The sequence below is a fragment of the Apteryx rowi genome, unplaced genomic scaffold, assembly GCF_003343035.1.
Source record: "Apteryx rowi isolate R43461 unplaced genomic scaffold, aptRow1 scaffold_388, whole genome shotgun sequence".
In the NCBI taxonomy this organism is placed as follows: Eukaryota; Metazoa; Chordata; class Aves; order Apterygiformes; family Apterygidae; genus Apteryx; species Apteryx rowi.
In genome coordinates, this window is record NW_020450396.1 from 278,869 (window position 1) to 303,105 (window position 24,237).

At 37.2% G+C, this 24,237-nt stretch overlaps 1 protein-coding gene across 1 annotated transcript in view; it reads right to left on the reverse strand.

Moving 5' to 3' along the window:
* The window catches only part of CLDN12 (claudin 12), a 56,048-nt gene that overhangs the window by 10,968 nt on the left and 20,843 nt on the right, over positions 1-24,237 (reverse strand). Inside the window, exons 3-5 of the mRNA XM_026074405.1 lie at positions 15,658-15,770; positions 11,755-11,866; positions 7,940-8,008 (exon numbers count right to left, since the gene is read on the reverse strand). Of these exons, the coding sequence (XP_025930190.1) occupies positions 7,940-8,008; positions 11,755-11,866; positions 15,658-15,685 (209 nt within the window). The 5' untranslated portion in view covers positions 15,686-15,770. The remainder of the gene's footprint in view (positions 1-7,939; positions 8,009-11,754; positions 11,867-15,657; positions 15,771-24,237) is intronic.

Sequence of the window (24,237 nt, forward strand, 5' to 3'; positions counted from 1 at the left end):
CAATGTGCTCTAGGTGACCCTGCTTGAGCAGAGGGGTTGGACTAGATGATCTCCAGAGGTCCCTTCCAACCTCAACCATTCTGTGATTCTGTGATCTGAGTCAGACAACAACTTTTTTTTTTAATCAGTATGCAATTAAGAATTTCCAAAAGTCATATTTATCAGTTATGTATCTTACCTTTGAGACTCCCTATAACTCCTCACTAATCAATAGTGTCACTGAATAGGGTATATTTGCAAGCAAAAATAAGTGTGTTGGTTTTTCCTATATCAAAGTAAATTACCCAGATGTATACGCATACACACACACACAGGTATTTGTATATACATAAGGAGCAGTATGAGAAGATTCCCTAATGCTTTCCAGCAGGGAATGTAATTGTAAAATTCAGCTGTGAAAACGGTGTCCTAATTCAGTATAATAAATCTACAAAGAGAAAAGGTGTTGTATTAATGTTTTGTTTATGCAGTGCAGCAGTTACAAATTAAAACAAGTAGTTTCTAAAATCCAAGATGACACAGATAATAAACTATAGTGCCATTATAAAATAATGGACTTTTCTTAAATTTTACTTAAATTTTGGCAAAAGAACATTCCTAACATGAAGAACACGCTATTTGTTGTCTCTACCAAAATTCAACCCAATTAGACGAGTTGCAACTTTCCCAGTTCCAATTTGCACATATTCAGCAGAAAGCTGTTAAGCGCTGACAGCTTAATTCACCAAAGATCCCATCTGCCCTATGCATATTCCACCTCCAAACAATTCCTGCTGCTAATCAGATTCTGTGTGTCCTCGAAGGCAATTACCTTCTTCCTGCGGAACTGAAGGGCTAAACTGGCCTTTCCCTGCAACCACACGTCTGGAAAGCTTGCAGATAAAGCGTGATGAAAAAACCAAACAAGGCAGATTGAGTCAAAACCTTCCACTATTATTTCTTCAAGATACTTACCTCCTCTTGCATACCTTCCACTATTTGGGCTCAAGCACCATGGGAAACAAAGTAATATGGCAAATCACAGGAGGAGGAGGAACTGGGGGGGGGGGGGTGCATCAGGGTGCTGAAATGAAATTCAGGTGGAGGAGGAGAGGTCAGGACTGAGAGGCCGAGGAGAACAGGAAGAAGAGGGGCCAAGTTCACCTATGGAAGGTAACTTGACCACAGAATTCCGAGCTGCTTTCTGTGCTGCGTAACAGGAAGACATTATATGCGGCAAGGGAATTTAGGAAGAGAATGCAAAGAGTTTGCTTAATGCAGCCTTGTCCTGGGTAAAGCCGATCCTCATTCCTTTATGGTGTCCATGTGATGTTATGTGACCTAAAACCAGATTTTTCACTGGTGGTACTAATGGCATACTCTTCACTGTTTTGCATGCCCTGCCTGAAACACCTGAGACTCATCACTGCAGTTTCAATTGCAATCTCAGTACTTCACTAGTTCATCTGAATCTGCCCTGAACACAGCAAGCACTGACTAGTTGTGGAAGGTGGGGAAGGGGCAGGGAGGAAAAACAAACACACAAACAACAGCAAAAAAGGACTGTGTAGGCTTAAATCTCAGAGACACCCTAGGACACCTCCCTACATTATTGAAAACAAAAACACCACACTCAGCTTCTTCCATTGCTTAAATTTCAGGAGGATAAAACCATTTATATTTATAAAACATTCGAACTGTGACTGGTAACCAGTACTATGTAATAGCGCCCATGACTAAATCGTGTACAGTAAAAAAAACTTAGCTGCACATCAAAAGAGAAGACTGAAATACAACTTTGAGTAGGCAGACAGTGAATATCAGCCACTCAAAGGTGCCTTACTGTGCTGTTAACATCTTACGTTAAGATCAATTTATGTCACTATACAGTGTTCTGAGTTGGTTCTGTTTCTTAATACTCTTGCTATTACTTCATCTTTCTGTATCCTACATTTTTGGCTCTCAAGATGAGTTACCCCCCCCCGCTGTAAGTCAAGAAAGTACTTTTCCCAATACTAGCAATTTACATCATAATTTTCCGTGCTTGCTTCATCATAAATGAACTGCAATCCTTTCTGTTTTTCTACATATTGCTCTCTCTTACCATTATACTACTAAATCAGACTTGGTAGGTTATCTCAAAGACCTCATTGCTTTCCATTAATTTATCAATTTCTAACATATAAATCATGATTTATAAATCAAATCTAACCTGTAAGATATATGTACCATGTATTTGTAGCTGTAAATAATTAAGCAAATGTTCAGAAAGAGTCGCTACTTGATGCACTGTTTAAACATGATTTTTCATGTTAGAGATGACATGAAGTCAAATAAAGGACTTAAATTATGCAATAAGATACCAATTTTCCTTTAGTATTTTCAGTTGAGAACTGAACTCTGATTTCTTCCCCTCCTGCCCCTCATTATAAGTCAAAACACCATATTTCAGCAGTGGTTTTCAACCTTGTCAGTGAAATGACAGCTAGTCTCTTCCTTTTGATAACAGAGGACCACTGCTTACCTTACAACTTCATTCTAACCACCACCAAGGTATTCCAAAAGCACACTTCCCTAAATAACAGCAGGAAATTGAATTTTAAACACAAATGCTTAATTTTTAAGCTTACAGTGCAGACATTTACTGTGTGGCTGAAAAGCTAGAAAATGCTAGGTATTGTAATTATTTTGAAACTTGCATTAATTGTACTTATGCAACTTGGGCTTCCTTGTTTTGTTTTCACACATTGCTGATGGTGCACAAATGGAATCATAAAATGAAGCTCAGGCTACGTCCTGTTCTGCTTCCATAGCTGACTGTTCTAAACAGCCATATATGAAGTAGCTGTATCCCACGGAAAAGACTAACTAATAAGATAACAGACACAAGGGCAATCCTGTGCCTATTTCTTCCCATGATATTTATCTAAATAACTATCCAGTTATTTTCAGAAATTATGTGAAAACTTTGCAGATCGTACTCAAATTCCCCTTGCTCCTCACACCTGCAGACTGGAAGATATTAAATCCAGCCGTGATTTGAAAAACAGATTCTATTCTTTCAAAAGTATCTTTGTAAGATTCCCACAACCTGTGTCAAGGGGCTAAGTACGCCAGATGGGTTTTAAAGATTGTCAGTATAACTAAGCTTTTAATTATTTCAGATAACCTCTTGGAAAATATGGTCTAGATGTCTTTACATGACTGGTGGGAAAAAAGCTGGCAAAGTGCCACAGAACATTAGACTAAGGAAGAAAAGGGTATGAATTGGTGAAAAACAGACTAGACATTGATGCAAAGTCAAATATCCTTACTGACCATCACTGTTGCAGTAGGAACTTTAGTAATGTATTTACTTCTAAAAAAACAAACAAACAAACTTGTGTTTCTCTTTAAAAATTTAATAGTTTACTTATAGATCCCTATTTAGATACAAACTTATTCAAGGTCAACATAACTGATGGCATTTTCATTCAGTTTTAAGTTTTCTGGTATTACTAGACATCAGCAATACTTGAAAAGAAACATGATTTCCAATGGCTACGCCACTAGCAAAGAGTGGGTTCTTATCTCAAGAGAAAGGAAAGACTACACAGTATAACAGTGTTTCTCCTGTGGTTTGCTGGTCAAAAATGGCTGTTGAGACCCCTAATCTGTTCTACAGCCTGCTACTAGCAATTTGTCCTCCTAAGGACTTACAAGAAGCAAGCAGTGGATAGAGTATATCTGGCCTGCCAGAAGAGGCCTACTCCCAGCACTGGGAGTCTGCCATTGGAGCAGTTTATCGGTTCCACAGACACGTTCCCGAGACACTAGGAAAGAGGGCAGCTGCACTAAGGCTGAAGCAGCCATTCTGGAAGGCCAGCCTGCTCCCAGTGATCCTTATTCCTAGGTTAATTCAGGAATGGATTAAGTCTTAGCTACACACATGCGTTGCAGAGTGCCTGTGCAATACCACTCGCTCTGTGTGCTCACAGCAAACCCTGCAATCAGGAAGTATCACATTTCCTGCATATATACAGATTAACTGTACAAAGAATTTGAAGTCGATACACAGGTCACAGTGGAAAGGTTATGGCATGCAATTATCCCCTATGAGCCTGATCACGAGCCTTTGCTTTAGAAAAAGACACAGTTAAGTGTTGATTTAACTGAATAATGTAGCATAATATTAAGGATGTACATTTCAGCACAAGGCACATGGTTCTGATATACAACAAAATGTTGATATTCATTTAAATTGAGACCACTTTGCTCTTTCCGTTGTTGTTGTTGCTGCTGTTATTTCAGCTTTACCAATCCAGTTTTCAAACACAACCAAAATGGTCAGACTGACAATGCTGTCTAGGAAGGGTGAATAACAAGCATAGCTACATGTCACTTTTGACATTGAAATTTATGCCTATTTGCTGTATTTTCTAAAGGTAATACACTCTTGTTAGACAGTAACAGTGACAAAAACAAACAATGAGGGACTCAGCTTGCTGAGGCCTTTGGGGGAAGAGAAACAGGTGTCCAGATTGGGACTTCAGAAGAAATGAAACCAATTAATCTTATCAATTCATTCCAGTGCCACTTATCAGGTAAAGGATATCTCATATTGACTCTGGAGGTATCCATAGCATCAGGAAAGTTATCTTAGAGGACATTTTACTATGTCTTTTTAAAAGGTCACACATAATAGTTAACAAACCACAATAACCACCACACAAACTGAGGTTTTCCCAGAAGATAACAACAACAAAATCATAATGCAAACATTGGTATGCAAAGTGTAGGACTAGCATCCAAAAAATCCAAATATCTGCAAAGAGACACTGCAGTAGATCAGGAGAGGAAGAAGATGCAGAAGAGTTTATTTGTGCTTAGTTTACAAAGCAGCTCAATGTTATTTTTCAGCAAGCTTGGGAAAGACAGAGGAATCGCATAGCATTCTGCAATCTAAAATATCAATTGTTTGATTGCTAACACAACTTCATCACCCACCTTCTTTGTAGGTGTGTATATTTGTGGCTTCTTTCCCCATCATGAAATTCCTGGGTTTTTAATCAAGCCAAGAAATTCTTGTTGAGAAATTACATTAGATGTTACATCTTAAATATAAAATATCACTTTCCTTCATCTCCCTCTCCTCTCCCCTTCATCTTCAAAACAAATTAGTAAACTGTGAATCAGCACTAAGCAATCCTGCAAGGTAGCTTGTTTTAAAATAAGCACTTATGGTTTCCCTACAAGGTCAGTTTGGTTCTGGTTTTCTCTTTTTCTCTCCCTAAAAAGTTTTAGGCACAAAGTGCTGCAACAACTGCATCTCATACCCAGCTGTTAGCTGGGCAATACATAGCACTGATTTTTAAATGATTTGCCCACAATACAGTATGCTTAACCTCATGATACTTTGTCCCACTGCGAGGTTTTAGGCATTCCGCATTTTTCTCAGGATGCCTTTGTGCAAATCTTACCAAAAGACAATGGAATTCAGGACTAGTAATCAAGCATATAAAATCCCATGCTTCTTTTCCTAGTATCTCATGTTTCATTGTATTTTGTAGGACAGCACCATTACCAGACAGTACAGGAGGAAGTTTCTGAACTGCATGATGTAGCAGTTAGTTAACAGACAAAGGCTGTCATAAATATGTTTGTGGCAAGGTGTCTTTGGAAGCCAGTACTCTTACTATCACTCCAACTGAAGAGTGATGGGGGATAACAAGAAAACAAGAATAGATGGCTACCTGTGAATAAACACTTCCAGGAATTTTTCACTTGGTGAATGACTTTTCTGAGGGCAGGAAACTATCAATGACTAATAGGAAAGACTAGTGTTGTGAGGACTGCAAGTGGCAGTATTCCAGGAGAACCAAAGATCACAGATCTACAGATCTGAACCAAAAGATGACGCAGCAGAAAGACATGAATATATGGGAAAAAAAAAAAAAAAAAAACCCTTTAAGATGGAGAAGATGGGAGCCAGTCACTATATTACAGTAAGTAGTTAATCTATTCACCACTGCTAGATGAACTGCAAGGGCTAGTGTCATGGATGTATGCCCTATTATAACAGAATATGTTCCAGATCAGTAAGTCTGGGATCCTCAAATTAGACTAATCTCACTGCTGTGGCAATATGCCCCCCCACTACGGTGTCAAAGAAAGGTGCATTTTCAAATGAGACTGCTACATATCATTGATGGCTTTAGTATTACTTCCACATTAATGGGAAGAGACCCTGAAAACATCATTGAAGCTAGGATCTTTCAAAACACGTGTTTCTGTTTAATGAAGTACTTGATTTTTTCCCCCGACTTATATGGACTAAATTGTCTTAATATCATTTAAAGAGGATTGGCTTTCTTCCCTAGTTTCTAAAACCTTCTACTAGATATACATCCAGAAGAAAGGAGCTTTTCAGCTGTTTGCCTAAAAGCTGCCAAATGACCACCTCTTTGAAAGGCCACAATCTTGCTTAAATTAATAAATCCGAGTAAGCCCTTTCCTTTTATCTTTTGGGAATCCAGTCTTTCTGGCAGCCAAGGACAGTTGACCTTTCACAATAGATGAGCAGCATTATTAGAGGAATCAGTCTTTACTTCCTCATGTCAGATACTAAAAGTACCATTAAATTCATTCCAATTCCACATAGCATATATGGATTAATTAAAACAAACAAACAAAAATAAAACCTGCACACCAGTACCATGATCACAGCTATATCACGCCATGATATATCAAAAATATCACTCTAGATTTGCTTTTCCCCTCCCCATACACCCTCTGCTAAGTATCCATTTTTGGCCACTGTCAAATTCTAGATTTAATATGCCACATCTATCTGTGTCAGATTAAAGATATTTATTCAATCTCCTGAAATGTGTCTTCAACTTCAAACTCAACTGAACAAAGATATGTGTCAATCTCCCCCTTAGAAAGTTACTGCATATGTGCCTACACCTATCAGGAAAGGAATATAAAGTTTGCCTGTGTTACACCATTCACTATTTTATAAACATTAGTATTTTTTATTAAACCCTTTCAGTGTTAAATTAGTATTTCTTTACTTGGCGACTAACGGGAAAAGACAGTAGTGCAGTATTACCATCAGAGGCAACACTCCTTTTCTGCAAGAACCAATAGGGCACAACTCTTTCAAACACATATGCTTGACACATCCCACAATTAGTGCCTTTCAGAATGAGAGCATTAGCTATTTGAGCCTGCCCGAACCTTCACAGACACTGTTAAAGGTGAACACTGAAGACAGATGAGGGCTTCAAAATTAAAAGCCCAGTTTTATCTTGTTGGAGCTTCTCCTATCCTTTCTTTCAATTTCTATCAGTTGCTGACACATATTATTCTCCTAGAGCTTGAAGAACAAGAGCATGATAGGAGAAACATCTTCACACAAATACTCTGCCTACTGTGTAGAGGCTAGTTAGAAATGGATTTTAACAGTTTGAGAATTTCTCTTTTTCTGATCCATTGCGAGTCTTTAGCATCATCTATCTGAAGAACTGTATAGGTATAAAAGAGTCTTCCATTTCCTCAGCAAAACTTCTAATAGGTATCTCACTATATCTTCTCCACCTTTCCCAGACAGATTTTAAAAGAAGGAAAACCAATTGTCAAACTGAAAAGTGGCTTACATCTCTGAATTCCTTGCCTCACTTAGGCATTGACCCATGCCACAGGCAAGCATCAGTCCTGGAGAGTGAACATCAGTGAACATCAACCACTCCAAGGTACCTGACACTCCTCATTCACTTATGGAAATACAGGATCCTAACTGGGTTTGCAAATCTCACACTGATCCCCATTTTTTAAAAAATGGGCTAAGTATCATTACGCCTAACTCCATAGCAGCCATTGGCCTCTTTGTTTAGTACTCCAAGTATTCCTTAGAAAGACAGAATACTTCTATACTACCAAGAAGTGTATAGTTACACATCAAATTGTCAAGACTTACCGCTGAAGAGACTGTAGCCTTCGTTCTTCTTTATTTCTAGCTAGCCTTTCTTCTTCTTCATCTGGTCTACTGGAAAAATGAGGGAATGAAAGCATAAGAGGAAGAAAAAAAAAATTCAGTGCTAGACATCAGTGTTTAGTCATTTAATTGATTTTCAGAAGAGATTTATAGTCTGCCCTCATATACAGACTTCAGAACTATGTAAAAATTACACTGCTGAATAAGTATAATTTTGACAAATTTGTAGAACTGCCCTTTCACATTTATAATATTCAAATGTTTCATCAGCTGTAGCAATGTGCCATCCACAGGGCAATTTACAGCCTCTCAGGGACAGGCTGCAGACTAGATAAACTGTTCCAAAAGCAAGTCTCCTACTCACCATTTTCCCCACGTGTTCCCCTGCCCCAGTCCCTTTGCACACATACATGCAGTTAAGTCTGGTGTTGCCTCTTGGAAGATTGATGGTGCATGAGCCTTTGATGCCAAAAAATTTATCTTTCCAACAACCATCACTATTCAATCTCAAGTGGCCCCCAGGAAAGCAGTCTGCAAGAACTGTCTTGGCAGTTGCCTTCCCTGATACGGAGCGAGCAAGGATTTACCCGAGAGCACCAGCTACATGATTCTGGGAAATGCTAAGCCTCCACAGTACATCTAAGCTGTGCATGTGCAGATACGCTCTACTGAATGTATGCACTAAAGGCACATAACAGAGTAAGAGTTGCAGCATGCAACCATTAGGGGTGCCATTAGGAAAAGTTTTGTGACCTATCCTTGAGAACGCTCAGCCTCACTGAACCATTAGATATACCATATAAGAATTGCAGAACTCTAAAGTAAATGTCAAAGGATATTTATTACTTGTTATTTGTTTCTGACAGAGTGAATTCCAATACTTCAGAATCAGTGAATGGACACCTGCCATGCTTCTTCAGGTGCAAAACTGAAGATGGACTGTCTGAAGACGTTTGATATGACAAAGTTTAACACACCTGCTAGTAGAGAAAAGGGCAGTTACAGTGCCACACATCTGCAACCACCAGCATGCAATTTAAGCAAGAGTGACATCCAGTGGTTAATTATAGCATGTAAAATGCATTAAGAGATCTGAAATTCACTTAGAGAACAGAATTGGAAATCAAATCCAATTTTTCCATTTGCTTAAGCAGGCCATACATGTCTTTGAACATATTTTTCTTTTAAATACAACCCAATAATTCAGAATCCTTGTAACATTTCATGTACAATTTCTCTAGTCCCTCCTTCTTTGTTTCCACCTAAATAATAAGAAAAATCTGTTTTCGTTTTTTTTTTTGGGGGGGGGGGGGGGGGTTAAGCAGCAGGAAAGAGATGCAACAGGTTACATTTACCAAAAAACAATGTTAGATTCTTTTATAAAGCTAATCAATTCACCATGTTTGTATGCCCAGGAAGACTAAAAGCTCCCATCCTTGGGAATCCTTCTGTAAAACTCTTTTGGACACCCTATTGTGTCACCCTATTGAACACCCTAGTATCTTATGTCTATGCAACAGTCTGACCTCATATTTGTTTTGCAAAATATAAAGCCACCAAATTAATGAAATGCTGATATAGGATTAAGAACATGTATTTCTTCACTGTAATTAAAAAAAGTACTAAATATCCTCTAATTTCTAGACACTTTGAAGGCATTAAGCTTTTCTTTAAATTCAGAAAGGCTGGAATTAATCCCATTTTTTTATTTTGATAAACTGAAGAAGTTCAAGAGAAAGTGTATTTAGCAGTTTCATGAACGGTTAATATCTCAAGCCCATGTGATCAGACTCTTTAGAAGTTCAAACACATGATAAAAATAATGAACTAAAACAGTGCATTGATAGTCCTAGGATTCCTGTGGTAGGGATGGAGTCAGATGAGCCAGCTACATCACTGATGTAAGGATTAATGTTCCTAATTACTCCCTGTGTCCCCTGTGTGAGGAAATAAGATGTGCTGGCTTTTAAGCATTAAGACTCCTTGGCTTCTAAACTCCCAGAAGGAATACTGACGGTTTGACGGAACAAGGTTACACCTGAGTTCTTGAAAAGTCAATAAAACAGATCTAATGCTACACTTCTACAAATTTTCCTTCTCCCATTTCCTTCATGCTTCCAAAAATATATATATATATATATATTTTTTTTTTTGTGTGGAAAAGGAGGCCCCAAAACTGAGGAAGCAGAAAGCAAAAGGATTCCTGCTGAGAATCAGTGGGTTTAACACCAGTAATATCTCAGGCTTCAATGTAATAATAAATTCTGAATTCTCTGGAAATAAGCTGAATCCCACTGTGACAAGATTTTTAAATCTTCTAAGTATAGATACTTAAGATCAGAAGCATGGCACCTTTGGAGTCCTGGCAGAACAAGACTCTCAACTAACACTATTTTTAGCATTAGATGTTACAGAATTGACTGATAACTTTGCTACAAAAACTGAAGTCTGGCACAAATCTTTTTTTCCACAAGAATCGAGCTAGATTTGTTGGCATGTCAGCCACAGGGGCCTGCTCAGGTCTTCCCTGGGTCAGTTGGCAAATCTTGTATAAAATCCAGAAAAGTTTTATATGGCCCCAGGACTTATCAGCACAGGGTTACAGAGTTATCCGCCTTTCCATAAGCACAGATTTGGTAGACCAATCTGCCAAAAGAACAGGTACATGCATCTCCCACTGGGAAAAGAGAAGGGAATGACATGTTGTTTAAAATTGTTTTCCCATTTCTTGAAAGTCACAGATATAGCATATTCTGCTGGCTTGAAGGCCAGCACTAAATCCTGTACAACTGCATTAAATTCTAAAAAGTCTCAAGAGCAATGAACTACAGACACTTGGAATACTATGGAAATTATTCCAGATAAAGGAGGTCCACATTTTATTCATATGAGAAGTTCTGAAGGATGAAAGGAACAGAGCTAGCTGTGACTGCACTGCTCTAAAACCTGAGCTCTAGAACTTCAGTGCTGAAAGGGAGCGTATTGTGCTCTCCAAATAAATACAGCTTTCCAGGTGTTTCAGTAGGGAATAAGCAACATTAACTTCAGATGGCAGCATTGATTTATTTTATCTGCCCATCTACTATTTCCTTCCTTTTGAAGGATGTTAACCAACTAAAGAATTAAGCCAGTAGAAGAAAAAAGTTTTTTCAAGTCCAAGATCCAAGGGACACTTGATTTTTGCAGTATTATTTTGCTTGAAAATAAGTCAGTTATCCTTAATATCTTATAGAAAAAAAGTATCATCTTACATCCAGAATATTTGGTTGAACCGGCAAAGACAGCTCATCGCTTAGATACTGACTGACTGCTGGAACCTGGAGCAAACTCTGAAGCGTGGGTACTAAATGCTGTGGGACATTGTTACTCATTAAATGTCTCCCCTGTCCCAGCCCCTTTCTACTTTATCACAAGCTTTGCTTGAAATAATTTATTTGTTCTGTTATCATGAGAAGCAAGTATTTATTTGGCCATTCAAATATTTCATGTGCAGTTTTAATAAGGAATTGTATAGTGTCTGGAGACATAAAGCAATATATAGACATAAAGCAATAGCCTACTTTAAAAACACATATGGGATGCTAGCACTAATAACAACATCACTTCCAGTGTCACATTGCCTCTAGCTAAACACGCCTTTTTCTGTTGTCTTTTTCAACAACCAAAAAGTGACCAACAGGACTTCACTGCCAAATTAAAAGATTCTTAGTACACTGGAGTAAAAGTTGTAGGCAGGGAGGTAGGTTAGGAAGACCAGCAAACAAAGTTAGTAAAAGGAAACAAATGTATGTATTTACCTCCTGGAATGCCGCCTTCTGCAGTAACAACAGTAACAGCAACAGACTGCTACGGACACCAGAATGAGTCCAGCTGCTACAGCTATGGCAATAATTAAAGCCTCAAAGTTTACTGAAAAACATGAATATGTTCAGCTTGTTAGACTTCAGCATTAACACTTATCTTCCGTATAACTCTTCCCTCCCTTCCTGAGGATTTTTTTTTTCAGTTCTGCATGCAGAAATTGAAAACACAACTTTGCAACTACCCCAGTTAAAACGCAGCATACCACATTATGATTTTGCCACTCTAGGTGATCAACAATGAATAAATATTAAATAAAACTGCTCTTTACATATACCCAATTATTAAAAATTGTTCTATAATACTTAATAAAATATTCATCTTCCGGTGTGATTCCACAGTTCTGTCCTCCTCAATCACTCCCTCAGCCAATGCACAGTATCAGTGAAAGTCATATAGATACAGTATTAGTACACAATACACATTACAGGAAGCAGTTAGAGAAAGAGCACAACGTAGTAAGAAGACAGTGTCAGTCAGTATAACCTGTTATCACTCTTCCCCAACTGTCTAATTATTCTTCAGCTTTTCCTGGCATCACAAAATTACAATTGTAAGGGAGAAGAGGATTTGAAGAAGCTCAACATAAAATTCTAACACTCCCCGAGTCATCTTCTACATCCAAAGATTGATCAGAACATGGAGGGGCGGGGTGTGTGTGTGTCTCATTATTTTAACAGTATATACAATTATGACTGTGGCTGGTCTAAACTGGGATAGGACTGCATTCATTAAATAAATAAATAAATAAATAAAAAATTAGAAACATGATGTCCTGGAAAAGAATGGGCCCCAGGAAGAAAGTAGAGGAATGATATAATCAAAGCAGTGAATGCAACTTTGGGGAGCTGTTTTAAAGGACATAACAGAGGACAAAATGAAATCATTCAGGAAAGTTGTAGCAGTAGAAATGCCCCCCCCCCCAACACAATCTTTCAGTTTTAAAGTATGATCTAACTGGGGGGGGGGGTGGCAGGGAGTTGTCTCTTCTCACACCTAAATCTCTCCCATCTCTGCTAAGATTCAGCAGCTTCATGCTGCTACAGCAACACAAAGTAGCTGCACATGCACTTTTTATTGCCTTAGGGTACAAGTGATGAGCCAGTCAAACTTAGCAAATTAAGTTCAGAGGGTCTGTCCTCTGATAACATGCATAAGCCAAAGAGTTCAACTCGGTTACTTCTGTACTGATTCTGTACAGCTCGTGTCTGGCTAAGGTATATCTTTCACAGATCTCGTCAAAGATCAGATCCCAGCCTTGAAAGCATTGCGATGGAAAAAACTACCACCTTCCTGGTTTGTTTCTGTCACTGATCAAATCGCACTGAAACACAGCATGAAACTTCAAGAGCATTTTATTACACGTTCCCAGTTTTGTCCTCCAGCCACTAAGTGTTGGTCTGCATCCTTCTACTAAATTAAAAAAAAAAAACAAAAAAAACCCACACACCACACTTAAAACTTGCCTTTTCTCATTAGTGATACATTAAGCAAGCATCCTCTCAATATTCTTTTTCATAAACAAACTCTTTATGTTCTTTAAGACACTCTGAAGCATTCTTCTAGCCTTTATTTCATATTTTGTGGTCCTGCCTGACCCCCTCTGTTTCTTGACATCTTTTTAAAAAAACAAGAGCTGTGCAAACTATTTAAGTATTTATCTTAATGGTGTTGCATAAAGGAAAGATATGTTCCCATTTCTGTTCACAAACTAAACTTTGTAGCATTAACACCCTTTTTATCACGTCACAACAGCAACTCAACTGTTTATTCACCTGACTCAAGATGTCTCATTCCATAATTCAGTTTTCAAAACTCTGAATTCCACTAAAACTTCATGACTTTTCTATCTACAACTATTTTATTGGCCCAGCCAATAAGTCCATCGTCAATTAAAATTACTGAGCTTTATTGTTATTATGTGATATGAGACAACATGCAGTCAAATCAACTGGCATATAATTTTATAAATGATAAAGAAATGATTAAAATATTAATTTCTAATATGTCATATTCCATATAAAATTGTATCTGGCAGCCAGTCACGTTTCTGAATTTCAAGAACTGCAATATCCACCTTAGTTTTCACCAACACTGAGCCAAGAATTGCCACTTCACTTTATTTTCAACAAAGAAAAACAAGAACACCATTCACCGGCTAATTAGTTTCCTGCTGTATTTGAAGTGGACAAACCTCAATGAGACAGTATATCCCTATGGGATGCTGCTATATGGAATTTGTAAAAGCTATCAAGGAAACAGGTATCTTTTTTGGGGGGTTTTTTTTGTTTTTTTACTTCTAGGATTTCTACTGAGAACATGTGCCATTAAAGTTTTCATCCTGTTTTAAGCTACATTCAATCCAGAAATACAAATCATGCCTAACTTAGAAGACATTTCTACAGCAGGAACACCATAAATAAATTGTCAAGAGCTCCCCTGGTATCAGTAGATTAACAGTAATCACTACTTTGCAGAAGGACAGTGTGAGCTTCTTTTAGAAAGAAAAAGGTTTCTTAACAGTTCATAGTAACAGCATTTACTATGAAATTGAAAGCCTAACTTCCTTAAAAATGTACCTTTTCAGTGAAATGACATAATTTCTATTTTTTATAGCTCTAAGAACTAAAAATCTAATCATAAAAGTTTTCTCTTACAACAATAAAACACAGAGAACTTCTGCTAAGAACAAAGAGCTGGTAAAGTTCTCCTGTACTTTCTAATCTAGTCCCTTGCTTTGCAGGGATTATATGAACCAGTAGCTTTCATAAACTTGGCATGCTCCATTTCAACAGCAATTTTTTTTAACCTCCACCACTCTTATACAAGACTACTGCAGAAGCTCACTACTCTGAGTGCAACATGTTTTGTCTAATTCCCAGCTATCGTAGCCATTGACAGTTCATCCCCACTCGTTTTTGTCTTTTAGCATCCTGCTCTTTATTCACAAACACATAGAAAGTTGCACGCCTTTGCTTTTCTGGAGTAAAGCCATGCTCAATCTTTTTCATATGACAGGCTTTCTAATGCCTTGTTTGTTCTCTGCCCCTATCTAGGCTGAATTTAGAATTGTACATAGTACTCCAGAAATAGCTCCAAAGAAGATTTTACCCCAATGGCTGCATATGGATTGCACTGTATTTTGCAATATGAAATACAAAGCAAAAGAAAATCTAAGAACAGTGAAATGATGCAGTACCCAATCTACAGAGCCACTCCACACTTTTTAAGGTTAACTGCATTGCCTTCAGCACCCACAGAGCACATTGCTTTTACAGTGGCTTAAGGAAAAACAGCATTCAAGAATTTTTGGATGGCTCCATCCCTGTGGTATCAGTTCACTGCTGTCACCACAGTAGACTGAAAACTGGGGAGCCAGCCAGGTATTAGAAATATGCACACATCACACAACATCTTAAGAAATTAAAAAGGTAAGAACAGCCACTTTTCAGCAACAAGGTGCTGACCTTATTAACTCTGAGTCTCAGAAATATAGTTTAAGAAATAGGCGAAACCTGCGCAATCACATATAACACACAGAACCCTTTCACATCAGTGATTCCCAAAGTCTGGATCTCAGCTGATCAGAAGAACCCTACCAAATAGCAAGCATCTTAAAGCCACTGGTTCAGTCTAACTATATTAGCTGTTTATAAATAAAGAACCTTTTTTGATGACTGTGTTTCATAGATCCAGAAGCTTCAGGATCATGGTTCCAAATCATAACCACTATTTTTTCCCTCAAACTAAATTCTCAGGAAAAGACAGTAGTAAAGTAGTCTTACTTTAGTCTGAGTGTACCAATACATATATTTCTATAGCAAAAATAAAATTAGTACCTACTCCAGCAAACTCCCCATCGAGCATTTGAGAGCGAACATAAGGAAGATGGTGGAAGAACGCTTCTTACGGGATAGTTGACACAAGTGTTGTTTGTGTAACACCAAAGGCACTGTGCAAGAAGAAAAAATTGTATCTTCAGAAAACAGTTTACAGTTTAGTACTACAATATAGCCCCCTCCAACAGACAGAATTCTTAAGCAACTATAGTACTGTGTTGATACTGCTTTGTAGGATGGAACCTACATAAGTTCTGGTACAATTTCTAGGCAAGCACAAATTGAATTTCATATTTATAGGCAATAAAAGTAATAAATATTTACTAACTAGTCTGAAAAAGATATTGGGACATATCAAGGTACTTGTACATTTAAGGATAAAATAGCTTTGGGTTAAGAATTACTGAAACTAACAAGAATTACAAAACAAGAAAGCAAACTGTTCAACTTCTTTAAAAATGTAAAATATCCAATACAGGTGAGGAATACAGATATTTAAGAATCTTACTTCAGTTCTGTGATTTGAACATCAGTAGAAAGAAAACAATAAAGAACCCTTACAATTCTGCAGCAAATTTGCTGCAAAGTAATAAAAGATACAGCCTCGTCCATCTGTGCTGCAAAATACATTGGATATATTAATTGTGCACACCTACATACTTGGATTTTTTTTAAGTTTAAATTTCTTACATATATCATAACACAATATCAGCATAACCTTTCTGCTTTTTATGTCATCACTAAATGTCAAACTTAGTTTTGTTTTCAATCTGATAAAATAGTTACTCATTCAAAATTTCTTTACTACACAACTCAACCACTAAAGAAGTTTTGGATGATGGTAACAGGAACCCTTGATAAAACAGGATATTTTTAAGATTCATTATAGAAAGATCTCATCTAGGAACTACGTGTTATCTAACAATACTATCAGGAACATTAAGCAACAGTGATCAATTGTACAAAGTTGGTTAACTTGCTCTAAAGGGTTAGAAAACATTAAACACAAAGGAAACTCTTTGTACTAGATTCTGCACTTTTGAAACAAGTGAAGAGACAAGAATAACTCACTCATATTTTATAACTGGTAGACTATATGAGTCACAAATATTTCCACAAAGACAGTCCAGCAGAAACAATTATCTACAAATCTAGAGTTAGAACAATTTTGCACAAAAATTATTCCCCTAAGATTTAATTTTAATCAAGGATGTTAGATGAGAATGCGCTTTTTTTTGGCTCAGTTATTTAATAATAAAAACCATCTGTTCAAAAATAATTAGACTAATACAGGCTAGACTAAAAATCCTTGTGAAACCTGACTAGAATGCAACAGTAACCCTGTTCTGAGCACTAGGCTAGACTAGATGACCTACTGATATCTCTTCTAACCTGAATGATTCTAGACTGCTGGTGACAACCAGGAGCACAAAAAGGTCAATTGTACCACTCTGACAGAGACTACTTCAAAGTAATCATTTAAAATGTTTCTAGCCTCAATGGCAGTAGCTGATACAGTAATTGATCAGTGCAAAGGCTGAAGTAAGAGAAAAATCTTTCAATTGACTTATTCCTAATAGAGCAACTCCTCAAAACTGAGTTATTAAAAAAATAGCCTAAACACATGAGGGTGAAACACTCCTTTAACTGGAATCCTCAAACACATAACCTATAAATGAAGATTAAAAGTATTTTCTTTTATTTGGAGGTAAATCACATAACCTTTGCACAATATGCTAGCTGCCAAGTTCATACTGTGATGGATATCACTAGCCTTATTTTAGTAGAGTCTCACATACACAATGAACTACAACATTATGACCCCAGTCTGTGCTCATTATAAGGATAATTTTGCAGTATTAAAAGAAATAAGATAGTAACCATGAACACAAAATGCTACGTTACAACGTGCAAGTGACTTATCCCAAACTCTCCAAAAAAAAATTAAAAAAAATTATATTCCATATATTTGTTAGTAGAACAAAACTAAGATGGGAATGACAAAAATCCATAGCTAAGGGAAAGATGTATTTGTCATTAAAAATGAGACTTTGGAAAACTCTGGAACACTGAGGCTCTACACATGCACATAGGTTTTACTGTGTAATCTTATTCGGTAATTATTGTTACACCCTTAAGTGTTCTTGCTTACAATATGATAACTTAAAAGATAAATAAATAAATAAATAAATAAAAAGCAACAGTATGTGTATTTATAAAAAAGCAAGCACACAGAACTTCTTGATAAAAACAAGAGAAAACACGGATACTCAGCAACTCTAAAGATCAACCCAATTTTAATCAGGATAGAACTAGAATTCACCTTGCTCAGATTTTGTCTATTTGACTGAACTAAACAACACATTTCAGGGTTTTTTTGTATCATTTTAATCTATTCATCAAAAGTTTATTTTATTTGCTGCGGCCGCCATCTATATTGTCTCCGATACAAGAAACTAAATTCTTCTACTGAAGCAATTAAAACAAAGGATTTTAGCAATCCTATGCTTTTGTTTTGCTCACACAAATGCTAATGGCTTTGTTCTGTAGCCTTTTTTTAAAATATATGTTTGAATTGGTTGAATCAAGTCTAAACTCATCTCTTCAAGGTCAACACTGATGATATTGCAGAGGTTTCACTGAATCATCCATCATTCTGTCATCAGAACAAGTCTGGACGCTGTCAATGGTTTGACAGATTCTGAGAATGATGCATCTATAACTCTTTGTGCCTTCAGCACACAAACACATCCAAAGGATTTTTCTCTCACAAGGTGAACACGTAGCCCTCAGGTTAACAAAATTTGTATTTGTGTATCTGCTAATATGCTAGTCTCAGACCTTACAGGCAGCAACAGCCCCTATTTGAATCAAAACTACTATAGAAACTGCCCATGCAGTCACATCAGAGATAGTAATAAATATTTAATATTTAATGAGTCATATTTTCCATTTCCTACATTATATTTCAGAAGATGAAAAGAATAGTTCTTTTCCCAGTGCCACGATTATGATGACAGAGGTCTAACAGCACACAATAAGCAACCACATCAGTAAAAGGCAATTAATATTTTCCCTTTTGTTTTAAAAAGGCCAAGAGATGTCTAACAAATACACAAACATAAATGGCTAAACTTAGAAATTTCTCAATTTTCCCTAGTTAAAAAGTTTTACATTAACTTTTGTAATTTAAAGACCCCTGAAATACTTCTTTGCACTGACATCTGAAGTTAGAATTGGAGACAAGCAGGCACTTCTCCCTCTTGTTTTTATTGTGGGAGTTTTCTTCTACGTTGCAGAGAATTTGCAAGAGAGAGACAGCTTTTGGGTAGTTATCACTATCCTCGTTGTGGAGCTACAAACATTTTGAACAAAGGACAGAGAACCAAGGCCAACTGAAGTCCAAGTAAATATCTACCTTAATTGCAGTCTCACTGGAAATCAAGACACTTAACTATAGAATTGGTGATCTAGCCCAGTAAACGTAAGCACTTATGGTCAGATGTAGCCAAAGGAGAAGCAGACATGCCTGAACACCTGCAGAGCATGATCCAGTCTGTCTCAGTAAAATGCATTGCTAAAGGCATCTCTAGAGAAAGGCATCTGTAATTTACTTAAATTTATTTTCTAGCTCTTCTATTCAGGATATAAGAAATACAGGGCATTTCATCCACAAAACTTTCAGTTTATCTAGGCTTCGTGTAAGATGGAAACCTAACTGGGTGCTGCTGGCAAAAGGAGCACAGGAATCTAAACCGGTAATAACATCAGCTTTCTCAGTTGCGCTGAGGGACCAAACCACAGAGCACCCTGGGAGAGTGACAGCACATTGCCACAGAGTGAGGAAGAGGAGAAGGAGGACATCAGCAGACCCTCACATTTTAACTATTTAAATAAAAACAGAGACTAGAACTGATTGATCTTGATTTCCTCTTAAGTGTAGTTTGACTAGATTCACCATTTAAAAAACCCAACAACTTGCTTTCCACTGGCCACATTATTAAAGAACAGCTTTAAATATTTACGCTACTTTGTTGATCCTTCTGCTCCCTCTAAGTTTATTTTCTTTAACTATGATTTTTATAATAGTGTAACAGTTCAACTCTGTTTTATTACACAGAAAATCACCAAGTTTTCATTAGTCAAAAAAAAGATGCTAAAATCTTACCGAAACATTTTTTAGACATTCTTCACAGGACTTCTGGGAAAACTCTGAACATGCTAAGAAAACAAAACACACACAGATTTCATATTTATTTTTATTCAGTAATGTCAAACACTTAACACAATATTTAAATTAGTGTTTTTTCTTCTTTTAGGTACATACCTATAAGCTTACCTGTGTTTATAAAAGTAATGTCAAACACTTAACACCAATATTAAAATTAGCCTTTTTTCTTCTTTTAGATATATACCTATAATCTTACCTGTGGGTATAAATCAAAATTGTTGCTCTTTTCATGTAAGTAATGAAAGTTCAAGACTTTCATTTCTAGGATAACTGTAGCAAACAAAGAGACACCTAGCACTTACGTTCGACCTCCGGAATAGTTAGAGAAAGAATTTAAGCTCAGGTATAACTTCAATTTGAAAAGGAAACTCAGGAAAAAAACCTCAGGATTGCTTTCTCTGAGATGAACATGTGAGATTCAACCTGAGAGCATCAAGCCTGCCTCTATCTTTGCGGAAGTTCTAAAACACTTTAGAGAACATTCTGAGTTTTGCACCTTTGAAAGCCAAGCAAAGCCTAACCCTCACCTAGGTAAAAAGTTGGTTCCCCTTTCCATAAATTTTAAGCTTTTTTCTGGAAAAAAAAAAAGTTAAAAAAGATAGCTCTATGAAGAACATGATTTCAAGTAACAATAAAAAAATACTTCCAAAACAGGAGACAAGTTATTTAATAAGAGGTCAACAAGAACTCTTAACAGAAAAGCTAAGTCATATAGGAGTTAATCCATGTTTTACTTGGATTTAAAAAAAAATCCTTTAAAAAAAAAAAAAAAAGAGAGAGAGAGAGTGCGAGAGAGAGACGACAAAACTACTGATGTTCACATTGCCTGAAGATTCCAGCCAACAGCTGTAACTTTCATTTAGGAGTACAGAATGCATCTTAAGAGTTGAAAATATCTTTGAATCAGGAATCTAATTCTACTTTTAGTGAAAAACAGTGCATTAATCATAATTATCAACTTAGGCTAACTTTTTGGAAGGCTTTGAGATGGCTACATATTTCAGTATTTGCTTTTTGTAGTTCAGTATTCCACCTTTCTGATTCTAATTCTTAACATAAAACTCATTTTAAGTACCACTATAGTTAGCCTTAATACATCTGTACACTTACTGATTTATGTAGTACCAATCAGCACATAACTGAGAAACAGCTTAAGACCATATATCAATTATTTGTGGGGAAAAAAACGGGGGGGGGGGGGAACGACAAAATTTTAAAATAGTTCTTAATTATCTCAAAAAAATATCAAATAGAATTATTCCACATGGACAAGGATGTACCATATTTATAATTAAAGATTTGAAACTTCTAAACAAACCAGTTTCCTAAACATCAATTAGAGAAGTACTGTCAGAAACATGCAAGTATACCAAGGACTTCTTAAAATGTAACTTAAACCCAATTTTTAAGTAACCTAACCATCTGCAGTAAAAAGAAGCAATCTAACGTTCATTAGATCCTTATCAAATGAGGAAGTTTCACAAGTTTTTCACACTGTTTTAACTGCCTTCTTACTGAAAAAAGTATAGCAGACAACCTATAACAGCATGTACCTGAAAGACTGGGGCTTAAATTATATAAAATAAAATTAGACTTTTATTATTTCTTTAGGTTTATAATAGAAAAGCACCATACAGCATTTCTTAATGAAAACTTTAAAATACATACTTACAACACATACCTCAAATCAATCTCATATCCCTCATAGAAAGCTTCAATAAAATTTACTGGCACACCAACCACTGCTTTATTAAATGTTGTTGTTAAACTGACCTGGAGAGGATTTAGATCTGCCACGGACCTGGATTAACACTGGCCTAAAGATCTTTATGTACTGCTGCAAAAAGTGTTTACCATGAGTAACTGGAAAAAATGTTTTGATTTGTACATTTCCCTGGGTCACTCAGCTTCCAAAGAGATACAAGTATCCCTGATTATGGTGTTCTCTCCAAGAGCAGAGGATAGAACAAAACACTCTTGAGTAGAAAAAGAAAAAAAAAACAGCCCCTCCAACTCCTCTTACTAGAACAGTATGGTTACCAACATATTACACCAAAACAACTTTAACATTTTTTGATTCAGACAGATACTAAGTTGACAGTCTCCCCCTAATATTTCAAGAGACTACAGTACTATCTTTATCAGGGAAAAAAAATGTAAGCCATAGTACCGCTATGTTGTATTCATGTTGTATTTTAAATGATATTTGTCAAACATGATCATCCCTTCCTATATGTTGATGTAGAACATCAGTTTCAACCATCTAATTAAAATAGACAAAACATATTAGAACAATAAATCATTTCTTCACACTAAGTCTAAGCCTTGTTTACTGAACAGTGGGAGCATTATTTTGATAAGGGGCATAATTTTTGCCAAAATAGTTGTACCAGTACAAGACCTTACACAGAACCAGTTGTAACTGTATAAAGATTCTATTCTCACAAGAAGAAAGGAAAAAGCTGTTAGTGTTCATGGACTTCTTTTTAACCACTAGAATTCTGCCCAACCACACAGAAATTTTACCAGTTATTTGTAAACCATTATTTGTATTAACTCAATTTATAGGAGACCTGCTCATGGACCAGGGTAATACTGCACAAACACACAATGAAGTCTGTTCCTCCCCAAAATACAGTTAAAATAGCATAGACAGTAACACTCTATTTTGTTTAAAAACAGCTTTGTCTCCCTCCCCAAATGTTTTGGGGCATGAAGGTAGCCTCTACAATGATTTTTTAGGAAGCTGGGGCTCTAAAACATCTTCTCAGTCAGCATACGCTAAAGACTACTATTCAACCTTAAGATAGATTAGTGACATGTTTTATTTGGTCTTACTGTTCTACTGAAACAAACAAACAAACAACACAGAACATGACCACTCAAATAGTCAGGAACCTTTCAACACCTACACTAAGTATATTTATTGCTAGTTTATATTAATTTGTTCTCTGCCCACATTCTCAAGGCAACATTGTCCTTTAGCTTAAGCAGGTCTTCCCTCCCACTGGTATACTTAGAGAAAGTACTCGTGTTCCCCCTCAGCCTTTGTTTTGCTCCAGTAAATAAGCCATGCTCTTCTAGGTTTTTTCTCAAACACAGAAAGATACCACCTTTGTAGCTCTACTTTGTGGCAGTCCAACTTTGTTGACATACAGAATATTTAACAGTATGCCACGCGAAGTTCTGCAGTCTTACCTAATAGTAATAAAACTTCTTTCTTTTCACAAGAGCATCACTTCGGCAACTCGTAGGCATCTCATAATTGTTAGGTGTATCTCCCTACTTTTTTCCAACTGCTTAGCCCTCAGATCATAAGAAAGTTAGAATACTAGTCCCATGGCATAACCTTCTTTCATTAGTCAGCTTAATCTATCTCTATTATTAACTCCTTAAATGTCACCCACATCTTTCTGTTTAATATCATGATCCTTCTCCATATCAACATCCAACTTTGTGTAACAAGCAAACTCCTAAATTAAATGATAAAAAATACTTGAAGAGTTCATCCCTAGGAAATCCATAAGCAACTCCACTACTTTCATCCAACCCAAGTTTTTCCTCAGACCAAACTCTTTAGTTTGGCTTGTGTTTCTCAGAACCATTAGAAATGGATAGCCTGCAGTTATTAGCAGGTCTGGCTTTTGTTCTTTCCTCTCTAATAGTTGGGTAGCACGGATGGTTCCCTTTCTCTTCTGTCTCAAGTCAGTTGTACACAAAGTTGAACACTTCCTTTTCAAGTATAGACCTTTCCGTAAAACAAATGGAACTTCTCAAACCGAACTCTGAGAACTTAACCAAGGTCCACTGAGATACCTTAAATTAACGAAAACTAACCTTACTGGTCATATCTGTTAACAGCAACCAAATCTGAGGGAGAGCATTAACAACTGCTTTCCATGAGCTCCTAGGATATAAATGATGCAAACAAGATGGCAAGAGTATCTGAGCTGGCCTCTCACCCGAAGCCAAATTCCTCTTTACCAGAGAGAGGAAAGACAGGTGATAGCTTCCTTGCAGCAAGACTCCCAAAAGCCGCCCTGCCCCACACTCTGACTAGCAACACGAGCCCCAGGGCCCCCACCCTTTTATTCACTCGGAGGCTTGACACAACGCCTCCGAAGGAGGCCACCGGCTTGTCGTGCCTGTGGGGAGGGGGCGGCCGAGCAGGGGGCGCACAAGCGCTGCACCCCTTCCGCAGGGGAGGAGGGCGGAGGCAGACCCCAGCCCAGCGCCCCCCCCGAGCGCGCTTCCGGGCGCAGGAGCGGGGAGACCCCGGGGCGAGCGGGGAGACCCCGGGGCGAGCGGGGCCCCCTCCCGCCTGCTCCCGCCGCTGACCCGCTCGGGGC